This window comes from Ictalurus furcatus, chromosome 9 (genome assembly GCF_023375685.1).
Source record: "Ictalurus furcatus strain D&B chromosome 9, Billie_1.0, whole genome shotgun sequence".
In the NCBI taxonomy this organism is placed as follows: Eukaryota; Metazoa; Chordata; class Actinopteri; order Siluriformes; family Ictaluridae; genus Ictalurus; species Ictalurus furcatus.
Genome location: NC_071263.1, coordinates 19,455,751 through 19,476,446, shown reverse-complemented (window position 1 = coordinate 19,476,446; position 20,696 = coordinate 19,455,751). Strand labels below are relative to the sequence as shown.

Genomic DNA, 20,696 nt, shown 5'->3' with positions numbered 1-20,696 from the left:
TGAGGCAGGGGACATCCTGGACAGGGGGCTAGCCCATCACAGGGCACACTATAATAATATATTGTATAAGTGATTATTAGCACATGCTCAATTTAATTAGGTGTGCTGTTTCGCTGGCTTACCCGAACCGTCTTCAGTGACTTTTAATTTCACTATTTCAGATGCAGACATGCCACAGTGCTTTCTAAGCTTGCTAATGATTCTCCACTTATTCCTGAGATCAGCTGTATTAATGCGGTTTTCTGACCAAGTGAAAGGGCTCCACTCCTTCATTATTTTTCTCCACCTCAGTATTGTTATTTTATTCTACTGTGAAGCTAGACAGTTTGAAATTTTAATGTGCTGATACATTTTAAGCTTTATTGTGCCATGCCTCTTGGAAATGTTTTTACTAGAGACATGGCACCTTTTTAAGTAAAGAAGAACAATAGTAAAAGGGAAGAATGTTGGTGATTAAGATGACATTTATTTGTTATATTTCAGAGGTCGATATTATTAAAATGGTGATGATGCCATTTAATTATGCGAAGTATGCATATCATTTGTCTTTATCAGGATATCATTTGGATACCACAGAGGGCTGGATGATTAGGTTATGCACATGAGGCAGGAACGCTAGATGGTTTTCTGGTGTCTTAAATATATTGAATTAAGAAAGTTTCTTGTTAGCATTCATTTCCAAACTGCTTCAGTACTAATTACGTATATATCAACTCTGACAACTCTGCTAAGCTAAAGCTGGGTTTTATTTTGCAAATCACTGTAGCATGTCTTAAAAGACAGTTGTATTAAAATCACATTAAGACTATGCTTTTGGGAAATCTTGTACATTTGAGCTTGTTATATTGTCAATCTTTGTTTCAATTTTCCAACGTCATTCAGGTGCTTACTGTGCTCCAAATAGCATTTGGCCCAACGATTTCCTAAAGTTTTAGGTTGTAAATGAAGATCCTGGGCAAACATCCTCTTAGAACTGGACCGTTATGGGAACAGTTGAGATTGGTTAATTTCTTTCCACATCACTTTGAAAAATCCCTATTTCAGGTTTCTTAGAAAATCCATCACTTAATTCCAAACTCTATATGATTTCTCTCCATTTTGCGATTAGCAACTTGGAAAATCAGAGCACAGATTTACAGCAGAGGCTGAACTGATTTACACCTTGCAGTTTCAAGTGACTGTACATCTTTGATTTGTAAAAAATAAAAAATAAAATCACGTTTTTTAAGGTGCAGTAGGTGTGATGCACTTCAAGCTGTGACTACCGTTCTCTATCAGCGACTTTATGGATTAGAAGGAAGGTTTTTAATCTTCATCTGCGTGTTATATTGACTATTTATCACCTGTCTCTGCTGTGGAGAAAGGCAATATTCTTGGCTAAGGATCTGTGAGAAGCAGGCTTGGAGGAGTAGAAAATTATCAGGGCTGATCTCCAGTCAGCAGCTGACCTCCAGTCTCCTTCGCAGTAATGTTTTAATTGAGGCAACCCTGCCATCAGATTCTCAGGGAACAATTTTTTGACAAACCTGAAACAAACTTTCCTGCAATAGTCAAAGGGCTGTGTGTTGTTTTCTTTGATTTATTTTTTTTTGAAGCAGGTCAGACCGCCTACTTTTTAGTAGTGAAATCAGGAACCCCTCAGGCAGGACTACAGAGATAAAAGCCGAGCTGGAAATGTCAATAGATGCACGCATTTACTTCTTGGTTGATTTTACCACATCCACCACTCATCAGCTCCCATGCTTCCCATGCTGCATTTCACAACTATTGAAATGTGAAGTAATGGAGAATAGTGTGCATGCTATGCATCAGCGCAGAGAATGCAGCATGACCTTTTCTCTTGGGCTATGATTCTGCATTTTTTACCCATCTTTATAAACTTTAAAGTGAAACAGGATATATATCAAACCAGACAAGTGCCGCAAGATGTTCCATCCACAAACTGCATTCGCTGCTTGACAAATATGCTGAGAGCATTACTAACGTGATAAATATAGCCTGATAATTAGAGCACATTCGTTATTTGTTTTATGCACACATGGGTCAGTTGGGCGGAAGGGTACTTGAGTTCTTCATCAGCGAATCATGCAGTATTGTACTCCTGGCTTAGTTATGCTAGCCATGCAGTGTACATCTCTGGAGGCTGATGCAGTCTGTTGCAGATCCCAAAGCGCATAATATATCATCGTTCTCATAGAGTCAGACTATGATTCAAAACTTTGATTAATTATCTTGTCCCTCTGGAGTTAAAGGTGAAGGCACTCGACCTAAATGTATGTGTCTCTTGGGAGAAACGGCCCTGGTGCCAGGCAGAGAAATAGGCCAGGACAATGTAACTATAGGTCTACACCAATTAATGTCACCCTCACATGGGTCAGAAAATATACACACAATGTGTCAGCTAGTAGTAAATCCCTTACTGTATACTTAACACACTTTACTTTTCAATAACTCAGGTGTTTTTTATTGTATTTTTTACAGCAAGGTCAGTAAAGAAGAGGAGGAACTCAACGATAGGCTAAAATTCTCTATATATGAGAGTCCCTTTGTTTTCGACACTGTACTCACTAAATTCACCCCAAGGAATATTATAGATTCACGAATAAAAATCTACTTTCCTGACCAGTAGAGACCTGTTCGGTACAGACCTGTTTATATTTTGCTCACGTATTGAGGAATATTTTTCAATTTACCAGCTACAGGAATGTGAGCTTGGGATTAATTTCTGAGTCTAACTAAATTAACTGGAAAGCTTTATGCTATCTGTCCTTAGCACCTTATTTTTTCTTTTCAGAGGTACAGAACAGAAAGCATGTTTTATTTAGTATATATTCAGTTAATCCATTGAAAGAGTTGTCTCTCATCAGAAACCTAAAATCAGTCTTCAGGCTGGAACTTTTCCAGAGTCAAAACTTGTAAACATGTTTGTTCCATGGAAGATTTCCTTATTTACAAATGTCATTCTTGCTAAATTAAGATGTATTTCAGAGTTGACTGAGACGTTTCAGCTGTTGAATATCCTTTGTTTGCATTTGAAAGAAAAGAAATACTGCTACTACAACATGTTGGATCAGCAGCTATGGAGAATAATACAATTACAATGTTGCAAATAATGAAAAAAAGCCCTCTTTTTAATGTTATACACACTGACTTGTGTAAAATCATTCAACTAACATTGAATTTTCCGTTCTGTTTACAGACAAAAACTGGACTCGCCCTTTTGTATGATGAAAACACCAGTAATACCTATGACATCCGTTTAAAGTTGACTAAGGAGATATTGATCATACAGAAACAGGATGTGGTCTGCATAGGTGGTGGAGCACATCACTTAAATGTAAGTACTGAGGCCTTGAAATGCGCAGAAAGATTTAATTTCACAGATGCTTGAGCTGCTTTAGTGGATTTCTAAGAGCCAAACATGCCGCATTTTCAGCTTTTTTAACACTGTCTGCAGGACCAGTGCGGTGTAATAGGAGGATCGTTGTGTTACTGACAGATTACAGAGGATCAGCAGAAGGAGAGGCATTAGAATTTTTTTTAGCATCCCAGTCAAGTGGCATATTCTAATGTGTACTTTTGTAAGCATGGCTCACACCGTCTTTCACATCACACACCAGTTGGCTTATTCTCTGCGCTGTAGTGCCGTTTATGTAAACTGACAGAAAAACAATGTACAACCCCGATTCTGAAAAAGTTGGGATGCAGTGTAAAATGTAAATAAAAACAGGATGCAATGATTTCCAATGATTTGCATCTCATAAACCCATATGTTATTCACAATAGAACATAGAAAACATATCAAATGTTTAAACCGAGTAAATGTACCATTTTAAGAAAAAAATAAGGTAATTTTGAATTTGATGGCTGCAACACGTCTCAAAAAAGTTGGGACAGGCAAACAAAAGGCTGGAAAAATAAGTGTTACTAAAAGAAACAGCTGGAGGTTAATTGGCAACAGGTCAGTAAGATGATTGGGTATAAAAAAAGTATCTTAGAGAGGCAGAGTCTTTCAGAAGAAAAGATGGGCAGATGTTCACCAATCTGCGAAAAACTGTGTAAACAATTTGTGGAACACTTTCCCAATAATGTTCTTCAACGTAAAATTGCGAAGACTATGAATATCTCATCATCTAGAGTACATAATATCATCAAAAGAATCTGAGAATCTGGAGAAATCTCTGTGCACAAGGGACAAGGGTGAAAATCAATATTACATGCTTATGATCGTCAGGCCCTCAGGTGGCACTGCATTAAAATCAGGCAAGATTCTGTAATGGAAATCACTTCATGGGCTCAGAAACACCTCCAGAACTCAATATCTGTGAACACAGTTCACCGTGCCATCCACAAATGCTGGTTATAGCTCTATCATGCAAAGAAGAAACCATATGTGAACGTGATCCAGAAACTCCGCTTTCTTCTCTGTGCCAAAGCTCATTTAAAATGGAAAACTGTTCTGTGGTCAGACAAATCAAAAATTTAAATTATTTTTGCAAACCATGGATGCTGCATCCTCTAAACTAAAGCGGACTAAAGATGAGAGGGACCATCCGGCTTTTTATCAGCACTCAGGTCAAAAGCCTGCCTGTCTGATGGTATTGGGGTGCATTAGGGCCTATGGAATGGGCAGCTTTCACATCTGGAAAGGCACCATCAATGCTGAAAGGTATATACTGGTCTTAGAGCAACATTTGCTTCCATCAAGATTCCATCCCATCTTTACTTCTGAGAGACTCTGCCTCTCTAAGATACTCTTTTTATACCCAGCCATGTTACTGACCTGTTGCCAATCAACCTAATTAGTTGCAAAAGGTTCCTCCAGTTGTTCCTTTTTAGTAACTCTTACTTTTCCAGCATTTTGTTGCCCCCGTCCCAACTTTGCTGAGATGTGTTGCAGCCATCAAATTCAAAATTACCTTAGTTTTTTTTTACTTAAAATTATGCATTTCCTCTGTTTAAACATTTGATATGTTTTCTATGTTCTATTGTGAATAACAATGTATGGGTTTATGAGATTTTCAAGTCATTGCATTCTGTTTTTATTTACATTTTACACTGCATCCCAACTTTTTCGGAATGAGGGTTGTAATATGCTGTACGTATACTGAGTTAGTCACAAATATTCATCACCACTAATTGCATCAGCACTGTATTATTTAGTGATCTGTACTAACAATCATTATTGTTCTACTTTCTTTCTATGTTTCTAGAACAATATTTTCTACCACTTATGATGGTTTGTGATGCCATAATCTGTCTGGTTTTCCTGAACTCAGAACTACAGTTTTCTAGACTTGCCACCCTTACAACGCTGTTGTTGTGCTGTGTAGTTAGTGTGGACTGATGTACTGTGTATGTATTGTTATGTGCTGCATTTTTAATAAATTTATTGTACACATCTGTCTTACATTAGTTACACACTGCATAGTATGTAGTCCTACTAGTAGTGCCTCTGTGTTGTCTTGGATATTGCACTAGGGACCTAGAGGTACAATATTTATTTTCGTTGTAGACTTGTATTTGGATGGGATGACAACAATATACTTGAAACGTATTATCAGGCTGAGTGTGTGTTCAGGATATGCATATCCTGTTACAGTTAATGTTGCCTTTGTTAAACGTGACATTCTGATAATCATGTTGCCTTTATAATCCTACCAACTAAATTCCCCTTTTTTAAAGCACAGAACTGTTGTACTCCGGAGACAGGCAACTGGAGGTCTTGGTCTAAGTATCAAAGTAGGTTCATTTTGTCTGCTTTTTGAAATAATAATAATATGGTTATTCATAAAATATGGTTATTTCAAAATATTATTACTATGGGCTGTATTCAGAGTTGCAAACACATAGTGTGGAGTTCATACTGAAATTGTGCACAGCAGTATTAAGAACTCAGATGTGTAAGTTACTTGAACAGTTGCGTATGTGAGGAAGGTACATGACATTCTGACTATCTTAAAGGCTATATTAAATCTGTTTAATATAGATGCAACAGTCGATGATAAACTAAATCTTGTGAAAAGACTCTTGATCCTGTTCTACGCAATTCACTCATGCATTAACTGGCAGATCTTGACCATTCAATATGCAAATGGCCACAAATTGCGTTATTAAAAAATGTTGCCAATGAGACATCTATGTATATAAAGTGGTGCTTAAAAGTTTGTGAAGCCTTTAGAATTTTCTATATATCTGCATAAATATGACCTAAAACATCATCATATTTTCACACAAGTCCTAAAAGTAGACAAAGAGAACCCAATTAAACAAATGAGACAAAAATATTACACTTGGTCATTTATTTATTTAGGAAAATGATCCAAGATTACATATCTCTGAGTGGCAAAAGTATGTGAACCTCTAGGATTAGCTGTTAATTTGAAGGTGAAATTAGAGTCAGGTGTTTTCAATCAATGGGATGACAATCGGGTGTGAGTGAGCACCCTGCTTTATTTAAAGAACAGGGGTCTATCGGAGTCTGATCCTCACAATACATGTTTGGGGGTGTGTATCATGGCATGAATAAAGGAGATTGCTGCCCCTCTGCAATTTGCTAAAGATCACACGGATAAGCTAGAACGCTACTGGAAAAATGTTTTGTGGATAGATGAGACCAAAACAGAATTTTTGGTTTAAATGAAAAGTGCTATGTTTGGAGAAAAGAAAACACTGAATTCAAGCATAAGAACCTTATACCCTTTGTAAAACATGGTGGTGGTAGTATCATAGTTTGGGCCTGTCTGAGCTGGGACGACTTACCATCAATGATGAAACAATGAATTCTCAGTTATACCAGCGAATTCTAAAGGAAAATGTCAGGACATCTGTTCATGAACTGAATCCCAAGAAAAAGTGGGTCATGCAGCAAGACAACAACCCTAAGTACACAAGTCGTTCTACCAAAGGATGGGTAAAGAAGAATAAAGTTAATGTTTTGGAATTGCCAAGTCAAAGTCCTGACCTTAATCCAATAGAAATGTTGTGGATGGACCTGAAGCAAGCAGTTCATTGAGGAAACCCACCAACATTCCAGAGTTTAAGCTGTTATGTACTGAGGAATGGGCTAAAATTCCTCTAAGCCGATGTGCAGGACTGATCAACAGTTACCAGAAACATTTATTTGCAATTATTGTTGCTCAAGGGGGTCACACCAGATACTGAAAGCACTTTCATAGTTTTGCCTCTCACACTTCTGAAATATTGGATCATTTTCCTCAATAAATAAATGACCAAGTATAATATTTTTGTCTCCTTTGTTTAATTGGGTTCTCTTTATCTACTTTTAGGACTTGTGTGAAAATCTGATGATATTTTAGGTCATATTTATGCAGAAATGTAGAAAATTCTACAATTCACAAACTTTGAAGCACCTGTGTGTATGTGTGTGTGTGTGTGTGTGTGTGTTCTCCCTCGCTTTAATCTAGAGCTACAACAACTAATCGATAAATAATAATCGATTATGAAAATAATTGTCAACGAATCTCATTATCGATTAGTTGGTCTGTGTGCGGCACAGGGTACATTTACTCATTACGTTACTTCTGTTCCGAAAACACGCATCGGAGAGTAAATACTAAAGTTGTGCCCCAAATGACGTAATATAAACTTACACTATGCATTGTGTACTCTACCTTCTAGTGTATGAATTTTAGAAGGGTAGTATCATCTCAAATGGAACATTAGCGTATACCGGAAGTATACGACGTTTCCCAGTCGATGGCACATGATGTCAAACACATGTAATGCGACGCGATCTGATGTTCAATCAGGTCAACTGATTAATCGAAAAAATAATCAGCCGATCAATCGATTATAAAAATGATAGTTAGTTGCAGCCCTACTGTAGTCACTGTTTGGATACAATTTCAGAACAGCTATAAGTTATGTTTGTTTGTGTTCTACCAAAAAGACAGAAGACGTCCCTGTTCTAGTTCACTGTGTAAAAAATAGGATGCACTGGATCAAGTGCTATTTTATAAGTTGAGGGTGCAATAACAAGGGTGCAAGTCATATTGTTAAATTAAGACAAATTTGCAGTGATTAATTTGATCATTACAACTGTTTGTGCAGCAATACTGTATATGAAACTCCTGTTATATGTTTATTTGAATGCTTGCCATCTTCTCATTTGTATATCAGCGTATTAGTCTTTCTTTTAATTTATCTATTTTTAAAATTGTTACATGTAGTGCAGCTGAAAGAAAAAATGTGCTATGTTTCTTCAGTCAATGCTTTCTATCCCCCATTTTTTGGGCTTAAAGAGAGTGTGTTAGTCTTTAAAGATGGTGGTTTAGACATTATTGAAAAACATGACTTTGGACATTCCTACTCAAGAAAAATCTGGCAGCCTTTGAGGCATGAAGTACATGCAGGCCATTTCATACTTTCCCAAAGTAAATATTGGAGCATCTTTAATGCTGTCTTAAGTTTCCAACTCTGAATACAGCCTTATGTGTATGTATGTTTTTTTTTCTTCTTAAATTAAGATTAGAAGCATATGTTTAACTTGGTCTGTTCTTAGTTTTAGGATAAATCTTTTTAAATATACTTGATTTAAATTTTGCCTTAATAATTGTTATAGATTTATAAGTTCTAAGTGATTGTACACTGGTTATTTAATGTGTGACATAAATGCATTGTTTAGTATAATAGAAATAATCAGTAGTCACATACCAGACACATGTTATTATACAGTATGTGCATGGATCTCTTTTGGAGATCAAAGAGAATACTATAGTAGAGATTAAAATTCATTTTGCCACCCAGAAGTAACTTGGATGAGTGAATAGTGTTGATTGATTCGCTAGGTTATGAAGTGTATCTTGTATAATCGGTGGGTGGTAGGTTTACTAAATAACCTGGAGGGAGTTTATTTATTTCAGGGAGGAGCTGAGCATAAAGTGCCTGTGGTCATTTCGAAGATTTTCAAAGATCAAGTAGGTAAGGTACTATTGCGCTTTCCTTCCAATTATTGTACAGCTAAATTAGTTAAGGCTCAAGTGATTACTGTATGTTACCCTCCCACTATCAACACTGATTATCTCTTTTCAAGTACGTAATTTACAGTTTGTAGTCTGAGTTTGAAGTCTAGAGCCAAAACCTGCTTAATCACTTGAGGCAGACTGTTTAATAAGTGTGTAATTAGAGGCCATATGCTTGTTCCTAGTATACTGATGTATGTGGACAATATGATCTCTGAGCCATGAATTGGAATGCCTCATATATAAGTATGCAACATCAGTGAACTGCTACATTAGTTATCTCAACCCTGAAATGATATTGTTCATGTCTTGTTTTTCCAGTTATTAATTCCCTGACTCAGATCTCTCTCATACGCTGAATCAATATCTTCGAAATTTCTTTGTGCCTTAATATTAGATTGCATATTGGTCTATATCATGTATCATGTATGTTTTCTGTGCCTCACAAGAAGACCCCCGTAGAGTGACTGAGTGAGCTGTACAGACTCAGTCAAAAGAAAGAATATAAAGCAATGAGTGAAACAATTACCCATAGCATCAGATCAGCATGACACCATATGCAGAGTTGCGGTATTACAAATATGCTATTATTTAGTCACATTTGAAAACCTAACTCAAAGTCTTGATGAGGATTTTTGAAACCTACTCCTTAATGACTTGAACTTAATGACTTTTGTTAAGATGATATAACCAGGAGGAACATAGTCGAGCTTTTGCTGCCATGTGTTTAATTTCAGAAAGCTAATGAAACTCAGATGTATTTGTTATTCGTGATGACAAATGAGCTAAATTTCAGAGTTGTATGAATTTTGGATTAAAGCCACTTTTGTCTAGCACTCTGCTAAGGGCTGTATTGGCAGACTTCTCAGTCACCGGGGCTGATTGCCATTTCCATCACATTAGCACATATGAAATGACTAATTGTATCCTAATGTCTCCATTAACCTTTGGCACCTTGTGTCTGGCCTGCAGCTGATCAGACAGGGATGCTGTTTATCGGCGACGCTGTGTTACAGGTTAGTGAAGCGAGCGTTAGCTTACTCTTATTCTCCACAATGCCCAGGGCCATAGGTGCATGTCAGAGCAAGGTGCTCTCTGCATCCTAATGATGTTTCCCTCTGATTCATTTTCTCAAGGTCAACTGCAGGTTTAACCTTTGATCTCATTATATGAATCTGAGGAATAAAAGAAATGAGACTTTTTTTTTTTTTTTTTTAAAGTGCCCCCTTACTAACACAACCTGAAATAGAAAAGATGTGATTTAATGAAATGCTATACAATTTTATTTATTTATTTATTTATTTTTAATTTGTAGCCATGTCCTATTATGCTCTATGGTAATCTTATTGAGCTGTGTTCTGTTGGTAGATGTGATATACAGAACTCTCTACATTCAACAGTGATTTAAGCTTTCCAATCTACTGTCAGTGAAGGGAGGCCTAGACACATAGATGACATTTGAGTGTGATTTGTCATCATTCTGAAATTATGCACACTCAAATCCCTGTATTATGCGCTGGCACATTTATGGCACATTTATTTAACAAAAAGATTAAATTCAGTGTAGACAAAGTTTTGCATTACTCTAGCTGTTAGTTACTTATGGGTTTTGAGCATGAAATGAATTACATATTTGACATACAGATCAGTTAGAGGCTAAAAGAAAATGATTGAATGAGAGATTATTATTCTGAAAATAGTAAATAAAAATTAAAGTAAATTAATGTAGACAGCAGACTTTAAAAGCTGATTTATACTTCTGCATTGATGCACATTTGCATTTTTGCTTCTCAATGCAGAGAGGGGGTTTATAGGTAAGTGTGGCATGCAGAGACACACTATCCTCCAAGAAGCTACTAGACCACAGTATAGAAACACAGTGTGTGTCTATTAGGCAAATGCTGATTGGTTGACGGGGAGGTGTGTTTGGTTGCAAACATTGTGACGAGAGGTTGTGACCCTTCTTCCATGGATTTTATCAAGTGTTTTAGATGAACAAATACATCTGAAGTGTAAACAACAAAATTGCAAACAATAAAGTGTAAAGGCTTTTAGAAAGACTTCTATAGGCTAGAGGTGTACTTGTGCTCCTCAATCCCTTTTTGAAATAAAAAACCTTATAGATAACAGCTCTTGACAGAAACTAATGGAAAACGCTTTTTTATTCACACTGTTAGTTTATTAGGTTGGAATCTAACAAAATGTCTCCTCTATGATAAAGCTCTCACACTGGACAGCTATAAATTAACAGCGAGAGTGAAACATATCAGATTTATTCCCCTGTGTTTGTGTCACCTGGTGATATGATTACATTATTGTATAATTGATATATTTATCTTTAACTACAATCATGATATTGTAGCATATTCAAATATAAAGTGTGAGACAATTTCATCCTGCAGGACTACACACTTTACTTTCTGTTTTCTTCTAAGTAAAGACGTAGCACATAGCATAGAAACTCCATTTTGAAACATTCTAAAGCATCTATCATGCTGTGATTGCTAGAACGGTGGATTTGAACAGTAGTCTAAGTATTTCATGTATTCATGAACCAATACTGTTGATAAGTGAAAACACTTCAGAAATGCTTTGGATAAGAATTGGTTTGGTTTATAATCGAGAACGCAAGATTTCTTTTTTGCTCTTTTTTGCTTTTCCCTTTTCTGTAAATTTTAGTTGGGTTTGTGGGCCATGGCCCCCTACTGTACATTATATGCAAGTATGAATGTGGACACCAATGCAAGCATCTGTGCTTGCTGTCTTGATCTGCTCGATGCAGATGTGTGGTCACAGAAGTATAAATCAGCCCTTAAATGAAAAATGTAAAGTAAACAAAACATAATGTTAAACATTTATGGACTAACTGCTAGAAGGATGGATGTACATCTGGAACTTCACAGTATGGTACACTATGGAGTCGACTCCAATTTGTTGCACCGTTTCGAGCGTTGACTATAAAAGTATGACTATGACTGCAAAAAAATTATTTTCGTATAAGATTGAATAAAAAATGATCAAATGTGTTTTTAATGAAAATGTTTGTCTCATGCAGATCAATGGCATCAATGTGGAGAAGTGCACACATGAAGAAGTTGTAAGTATTCACTCATCAGTTGTGTCATTATTCCTGCCTGTGGTGTTGAAATGACAGTGATGGAGCATTGATCAGAGGTGCCTGACTGATCCATGTGCAATCTTTTATTATATAAGAAATATTTATCTTTTTCATTCCGTTGCTACACCATAATACAAGTATAATCTACAAGTATATAATACCATAATCTCTCTTTCTCTCGCTCTCTCTCTCCCTCTCCCTCTCTCTCCTTCTCTCTCTCTCTCTCTCTCTCTCTCTCTCTCTCTCTGTGTTCTCACTCCAAACAGCTGGTCTCTCCTTTCACATTAAGGAAGTCAAGAGAGATGATTAATGATCTTACTCTCAGAAACCAAAAGCTAACAATGACAAGCTGTTTCAGCTCTAACAATCTCTTTGTCACAGATTGACCACTGATATTTGAAGGATTACGATTTGATTATTATGTGTAGTCATATGGTAAAGAATAGACAGTGTCAGATACTAAGCTGTGAATATACTAAGCTTGAGGGAATCCATGATTGCCATAATAAAAGATGGTCTTGTGTTGTAAATAAATTACTTGTCACTCAGATGTACAGACAGGCGACAAATTGAAGTTAAAAATGGTGGCTCTGTTATTCTGTGGGTGGTATTTTGCTGTCATGGTTTGGGTCCACTTGTCTGCATAGAGGGTAGAGAGACTACAAAGATATTCTGACTGATCACCTTTATCCTATGATGAAACATTTCTATCCTGATGCAAGTAGTCTCTTCCAGGATAACTCCACCTCCATCCACAGGGCATGAGAAGTCACTGATAGGTTTGATAAGGATGAAAGGGATGTAAAACATGCTATGGCCTTCATAGTCACCAGATCTTATCCCCTTTGAACACCTGTGGGAGATTTTGGACTGACCTGTTAGACAGTGCTCTCCACCACCATCATCAAAACATCAATCAAGGGAATATCTTTTTGGAAAAATGCTGTCACCTCTACAGTACATTTCCTGAGTCTTGTTGAAACTTGTGGTGGCTGTCACGATTTCCCCTCGCGCAAAGCGCTGGAGCTCGCAGCGCGCTTTGAAACCTGAAGCACGAACTCGAAGTGCGAGCGTCCGCTTCCGGGTTGTTCAGTGACATGGATTTTGTTTACGTCTCGCACGTGTTTGTTATGGTTTATGTCCTGTCTCCAGCATTGTATGTTATCGGATGGGGCGGCTGTGGCTCAGGTGGTAGAGCGGGTTGTCCACTAATCATAGGGTTGGCGGTTCGATTCCCGGCCCACATGACTCCCACGTGTCCTTGGGCAAGACACTGAACCCCAAGTTGCTCCCAATGGCAAGCTAGCACCTTGCATGGCAGCTCTGCTACCATTGGTGTGTGAATCGGTGAATGAGACACAGTGTAAAGTGCTTTAGGTAAAAGCGCTATATAAGTGAAGACCATTTACCATGTATCTCTCATGTGTTATCATTAGTCTCAGCTGTTTTGTGTTCACCCATGATTACGTTTGTTATTTAAACCCCTCATGTGTCCATGTTCGGGGCGAAGTATTGTTTGCGTATCCGTAACGTACCAAGCCTTTGATCCTCGGTCTTTTCATGGTTTCATGGTTTTGATCCTGTTCTCGTCCTCGGTTCACGATTCCTGTCTTAGCCTGGTTTATTCTGTTTGCTGATCGCCTGACCCATTGCCTGTTTTGGACCACACTTTTGATTCACGTTTTTTGGATTTGTCTGCCTGCCTCTCTTCAGTAAAGCTCTTAACTGCACTTGGATCCATCTCAACTGCCATTACGTGACAGTGGCCCAACCCCTTACAGTTTATGTCGAATTATTATATAGTTATTTTCCTGTCTGTATATACGCAATTGGCCAAAAGTTTGTGGACACCTGACCTTCACACCCATATGTGGGCCTTCCCCAGTCTGTTGCCGCAAAGTTGGAAGCACATGCTGTAGCTTTAAGATTTCTCTTTACTGGAAAGGGGCCTAAACCTGTTCCAGCATGACAGTGTACAAAGCAAGCTCCATGAAGACATGGTTTGCTAAGGTTGGTGTGGAAGAACTTGTGTGTCCTGCACAGAGCCCTGACCAGCTTTGGGATGAGTTTGAATGCTGACTGTGTGCCAGGGCTTTTCGCCTGACATCAGTGGCTGACTTCACTAATGCTCTTGTGGCTGAATGCGCAAATCCCCACAGCCGCGCTCTAAAACCTAGGGACTAAGGAGGGGACTAAATATGGAATGGGATGTTCAAAAAGCACATATGGGTCTGATAGTCAGTTGTCCACATACTTTTGGCCATCATTAAAAAAAATCATCATCATTAAAAAAAAGTACAGCACTACCTCAGTTAGTAGTTCTTAACAATTCGTAAATGAGAACTAAAGGATGGTTAAGGTTAAGGGTAGTCTGGTATGGTTTGGTTCAGCAGTTGTCAATTTATAGAAAAATATAGCCAAATTGCTCTCAATTTTCACATTTCTTTTCAACACAATGATTATGTAAAAGGAAAGTCCAAGATGATGTAAGTAAGTGCAAAGTGCAGAAACCTGGATACAATTCCATAGCCAGAGTCAAAACACAAGCAAATCCATATATCTTAATACAGGCAGACAGCCCAGAGTGGAAAACCTGATGACAGCAGAAACACATCTTGGAGAAAGTAGAACTAGAAAACAGCTAACAAACAAGGAGTACAAGAGTCATGGCTTAGAATGGCAGTGTAACTGCATGTGATTTTGGAAGGACAGTCAAAACAAACTAGACACAATTGCTGACACTGACAAGGGAGCAGGAACCAGGCACAACAGATAGGAAAACAGGAAGCTAAATGAAGTGTTGTGAGAGGTTAGAGTTCTTACTTAAACAATATGAAGTCTCTTAATATCATGGCATAATAAGAATATTATTTGAAGAATTTTGCAGTGCAGTAGCCTAATATTTGTCACAGGATGATATTAGAGATTATATATCAAATATTCTCAGAATGCTTAAAAGACAAAGATTACAAATTACAGACGGGTGAATGTAATACCCACTGTGCAGTGTCCCTGACTTATCCCGAGGTGATTAAAAAGTGATATGAAAGTACAAAAAATTAACTTTTTATAACAGGTCTGGATTTAGAGAGCAGTCAGAGCTGAACGAACCGTAGTCATTTGTAAAAAAATAAAAAAATAAATAAATACATTTAAAAATTAAAGGACTATACTAAAAAGAACCTCTTTACAGCAATAAATGTTAACAGAGTAGTTTTAATTCTAGTAAATTCAAAGCATGAAATCAAACCCATGTTCAGTCATCGTGTATTAATTAGATTCATGATCCTTTTATAAGCAAGACCTTAAAAGGGCCATATGTAGTTTCAAACGAGGTAAAGAGGCTATGCTCTAAGAGGCTTTGCTATAAGTTTCTGGCAAAGCATCCAATTGGATTTAATAATAAATGATAATTTGTGAACATTGAACTGAAGGATGAAATGAAAGTGACAAACATATCAACAGAGTGAGTGTAAACCTGAGGGTACACTAAGCGTTGGCCTGTTTAAACATTTATTGAACAAAAACTCAAAGAGAGCTTGGATTCCTAATATTCTCTAAAATACTGCTGCGGAGTTTAGGACCTATACAAGAAAAAAAGCCCTTCTAGCAGGTTGTATGTGATCCTACGGATTAGCAGTAAACCTGCATCAGCTGTTCAAAGTGGTGGGGCGCTGCTATAATGCGTCGAGAGATCAGCAAGATATGCCATATCAATGTCATTAAGGGCTTTAAATGTCAAAAGCATGACTTTATAGTCAGCGTGATTTGGGGTAAGCCCTTTATAGAAATTCTTGACAAACCACTTCTTATTAATCATAGACTGAACAAATTGACTTGACTAGATTGAGTAAGTCCTCTGGTTATGGTTTTGATCAAAGACTTTTAGAAGATTCTTTAAAGAAGACAAAATGTATTGGCACATTCTGAAAACCATTAGGCGGCTGTTTAGATAAAAGGGGGTAGTGCGAATTACTTGAACACAGGCTTTTCATATATTTGGACAGTAGTTTTAAATCATATGCATTGCAGATGATGCAATATGAAGCTACCAGAGACTGCCGGGATAATTACGTTTCTGAGCAGCAGTTAACTCGCCTCTTAGATCACACGAAAGCTTAGCAGAGGGTACAGAACTCTGTAATTATTCAAAGAAGTCGTATTGATCCATCATGAGCTTGCATTTTGATTTTAATAAATGAATTCATTCTAATGTTGAAGACCTTTTAAAGTCAGTTCAATGTGCCATTCTCATTTTATACATTTCCTTCACCAATGTTAGCTTTTTATCATGTCGACCGTCCTGCAGTGTTAAGAGGATATTATTCTCCCTATCCGTCTCCCACAGCGCTCTCACTGCCTCTCTTCTCTCCTTGTCTCTCACTTTCTTTTGTTTCCTGGTCAGGTTCATCTCTTGCGAACTGCTGGAGATGAAGTTACAATCACTGTGAGGTACCTCAGGGAGGCACCAGCCTTTTTAAAGCTCCCATTAGGTGAGTTTGCACTGCGCACCTTCACGAGCATTCACAAGCTCTGCAGGGGGTTACAACAGCTCTAAGCTGCTGTAGAGCTAAGACCTTTAAAGGAAATGTAGTGCTGCAACTGGATTTGGCTGCCACATCAAACTGTGTTCATCTACAGTCTGTATTAATGGGTCTTTTCAGAGCTGTTTAAAATGCCAAAATGAGCAAATGCGAGACTGGTTTTATTGCTTATGCTTTGTAGAAAAAGGCTCCATTTGTTTAGATTTACTGTTTCAGTTGCTGGTTTTACTAATCACAACTGATTACAGTAGTAAATCCAGATCATACAGCATACTAGCAGTGTGGTTATATATTGAATCGTAAACAGTCTGGGATATTTTCTTCTTCAGGCTCTCCAGGACCATCCAGTGATCAGAGTAGCAGAGCATCCTCGCCACTTTTTGACAGTGGTTTACATTTAAATGGGAATTTAAGCAACACGGTAAGTGCATCTCTGCGTACAGTATTCTGTCAGTCAGTCCTATACAAACGATCCAATTCAAAACAGTGGAAAGTTGCTTGAATGACAGGTTGTAAAGACGACATTAAAATAAAAATCCACCCTGACCAACTTGCATATTAACCTAGAATTATCATATCATCTTTAGTCTGAGCTGTTGATAGTGGTGCCAGTGGGAATTAGCTTTTGCTTCATCTCTAACTAAAGTGAACGATGCAGCAGTGCTGTAGTCTTTTAGTCTGTCCTGCCCTCATCTGTACAATCTGCACAGGTTCCAAAGCTTTAACTTGCATTCTAATACTGCTCTCAGTGCCACTGTGCTTGCCATTTTGTAGATCACTAACTATCTGAGCCAAGTCTCTGCCATAAATCCATGCGACTGCATGCTATAGCTGCAGTTCATAACCGAATTTATTATTAATATGACACTGAAAGTTCCTGGAGCTAACAAGTAAAACTGATCATTATGCCTTATGTTTGAGATCATTTAAATATTTCCTTCTATTAAATATCATTGTAACTGCACTGCTGGACAGCACCAACCAACAAATTACCACCAGAATTACTAAACATATCGTATATTTCATGTACAGTCAGATTAGTCAATAAGAATGATCACCACTGCCATTTTGGCATGTTCTATTTATACCCATGAGACTTTTTTTTAATGACTTTAGTAAATAATAGTGAAAATCATGAGGTGTTATTGGCCAGCATTCCATGCTTGAATCTTTTTCCATTGTTCACAGAGGTGTGAATATGATGGCTTGCTGAGATGTGAAAAGAATGAGCACGTGTACAGTATCTCAGTAGACTATAATCTACCAGCTCCACGAGGCGCTAGCTGTGGGACCAGACACCTCATCCATCACATATTAGTCACGTACTAATGTTATGTAAATCTCAGTGCCCTAACCATGTGAGTTCATTTCATCTTTGTTTAGTAAATGGAATTAGACAAGACCCTACGTAGTAAGACATAAATAAACAGCAGGCCATAGAGATTGCTGTGCTGGCGTTCCTATAGGGCAGGGCAGGTAGGTGACAGCTTATCAGGCAGCTTATTATCAAACAGAGAGTGTCATGTGAAGGTGAACATGCCATGACTTTCATGACTCAGTGCCTCAAAGCCCCAAGAGATTCATTCACATGAGTAGAAACACATTAATGAACATGTTGAATATGCATTAATCAGCTCGGTTATCAGCTCTGTTCTTTTAGAGGTACTGCATGTGCATCCTTTGAGAGCATGAGGGTGTGTGCTTTAATGAAGCCGTCTGGATGAAATATGCTCGGCATGACAGATGAAGAAGAATGAATGGATGGCAGGCTTGTTTCTTGTTTCTCTTTTCATAGAAGACAAATGCTTAAAAAACCTGCCCAGCTGGGCCACTCCATTATTAAACTGTCACTGTATCCAGGTAGCAAACATAGTGGATAAAGATTCTTTATCCACATTTCTTCTATTGACACTGACTCTTTTTCTCTCTCTTGTTTTCTCGAGTTTTGTGTTCAAGGAAAGATTGTATTAAAATATGAGCTGTGGTTGTCTAATTGCTGAGTCAACAAAAGTGTTTTCTAAATGAGGGTTTTTGTTAATCCTGCTTTACTCTTGATGCTTCCTTCCCTGCAGGTGATTAGAATTCGCAGAGCTTGTCATTCCCTGTATGCTCCTCCGACATTGAGTTGATTGACACTGTTTTGCTTTCACAGCACCTGGGGATGAGCACTGATTCATTTACATGCCTTCCAATAATTAGTGTTGCATCTCTCGTTACCTCAGAAATATCTTGTGGTATGGCAGGGAACCTGATATGAAGGACAACAATGTCAGTGGTGCTGGGATTTGGTCCTTGCTAGAGAGCAGGCACTTTGTCACCATAATTCATCTTGACATGGTGACTATATTTTATTCCTTGTCATCTCGGACTTTAGCACAGCGCGACATGAAAGTCAAATCAGGTTTAATTATCCAGCCTTGGTGTGCATCAAGAGTGTATTTCACTCGAGAAAGTGTCTAAGACGTATGCCTAATTGGCTACAGCACCAAACTTTTGATTTGATTACCAGTGTCAGAATTCACTTGGACAGCCCTCATAAATATAATGTGTTGAAATAGCTGCAAACATGTTACATGTGTATTCAACTGCATATAATCTAATTTCCTTATTAACATGTTTATATTTGGATCTAGTGGAAGTGCAGTCTGTAATGTATAATACGTCATTTCATGGTATGGTTTAATTTAAAGTACACTCATACTGTATGACTCATTAGTAATTTGAAATCTAGTGAAAACTAATAAGATTTATCTACTATGCTGGAGTATTTTCCCACACAACAGAATGACATCTTGTTCTATCACAGCTTATCACTGTAACCATGCTCTATACATAAGTCAAGAGCAGAACTTGCAATTCATGACAATAGAGTGTAGAGCTGTCTAGCAGATGTTTTTTTAACCCTTTAAACTTCCAGAACCGATCAGAGCCCCTGACTCACATTCCTCATTATATGCAGTACTGTGCAAAAGAAAAAACTCACCAAGGTTGTCTGAGACCAGAAGCAAGTGTGACAGCCAACACCTGCAGAAGAACTGTGGCAGGTTCTCCAAGATGCTTGGAAAAAAAAACCTAACAGCAAAAACTGTACCACATTGTACCCAAGAGAACTGATGCAGTTGAAAAGGGTGTTTTTTTTTTGTATTTTTTTTTTTTTTACAGTTTACCTTACTTCACAGTACATTTTTAAATTTAGAAACTTTTCATTTCCATAAACATGTTAGCATTACAGACTTTACTTATTCTGTTTACACAGTACTATACCATTCTGCATTAATTCCACTGTAGTTCTGAATAATGTTACGACATACTAATCCAGTATTTTAAGCATCTAAATTTGTTTTCTTCCCTTGTAGAATATGATTTCTGAATGTATGCTTTCTGAAGTAAGAGTACTTCAGCCTGAGAACAGCCTTTCAATCCTCTTTTCTCCACTGTGATTTAGTGTGGAAGTAGAGAATTGTGCTCTGTGGAAGTAATAATTTGAGGACTAGACAATCTCCGCTTTTGAGTCAAGTTAAAGTGCTAGAGGACTGCAGAGAGCCACAATTTATTGGTGGTCTTAAGAAAGATATTACCGATGTCTAAAACAAACACAGATTTTTTTTTTCATGGAGGTAAACGAGGCAGGGAGATTTCCATCCAAAGCATGCAAATTAGCACCACACGTATATGCAATGATATGTATATTACAAACTTTTAACTTTTATCATGAAGCTGTTTTATAGCTGAAAGCTGTTATAATGGGGAATATGAATAGCCAGCACAGGCTAATTTGTTTCAGTCTTTCTTCTCTTATTTATCCTGAAATGCTTCAGAGGTCTGATGCTATTTGCATATTTGCAGTAAATATATAAAGCATTGCCCTGCTTTTCAAAGTGTCAAAATGTTCTCATTTAGTAAATACTCTAGGATGGTGGTACGAAAAGAAGACGAGGTTTATTATCTAGAGGCGGCATGCGGCTTCAGTGATGCTACTGAAGCGTGCAACCCAGTTGTTGTTTTGCACTGATCAAAGTGCACTGAAGAGGGGCTAAGATGAACTGCCCC

The 20,696-nt window shown here is 37.6% G+C and overlaps 1 protein-coding gene across 1 annotated transcript in view; it reads left to right on the top strand.

Annotated features, from left to right (window-relative positions):
• The first annotated feature begins 2,858 nt into the window (after window positions 1-2,858).
• Window positions 2,859-20,696, top strand: part of sntg2 (syntrophin, gamma 2) — a 34,929-nt gene continuing 17,091 nt past the window's right edge. The window contains exons 1-7 of the mRNA XM_053633243.1: window positions 2,859-3,337; window positions 5,686-5,742; window positions 8,886-8,943; window positions 9,957-10,000; window positions 12,040-12,081; window positions 16,508-16,595; window positions 16,976-17,067. Coding sequence (XP_053489218.1) covers window positions 3,080-3,337; window positions 5,686-5,742; window positions 8,886-8,943; window positions 9,957-10,000; window positions 12,040-12,081; window positions 16,508-16,595; window positions 16,976-17,067 — 639 coding nt within the window. The 5' untranslated portion in view covers window positions 2,859-3,079. The remainder of the gene's footprint in view (window positions 3,338-5,685; window positions 5,743-8,885; window positions 8,944-9,956; window positions 10,001-12,039; window positions 12,082-16,507; window positions 16,596-16,975; window positions 17,068-20,696) is intronic.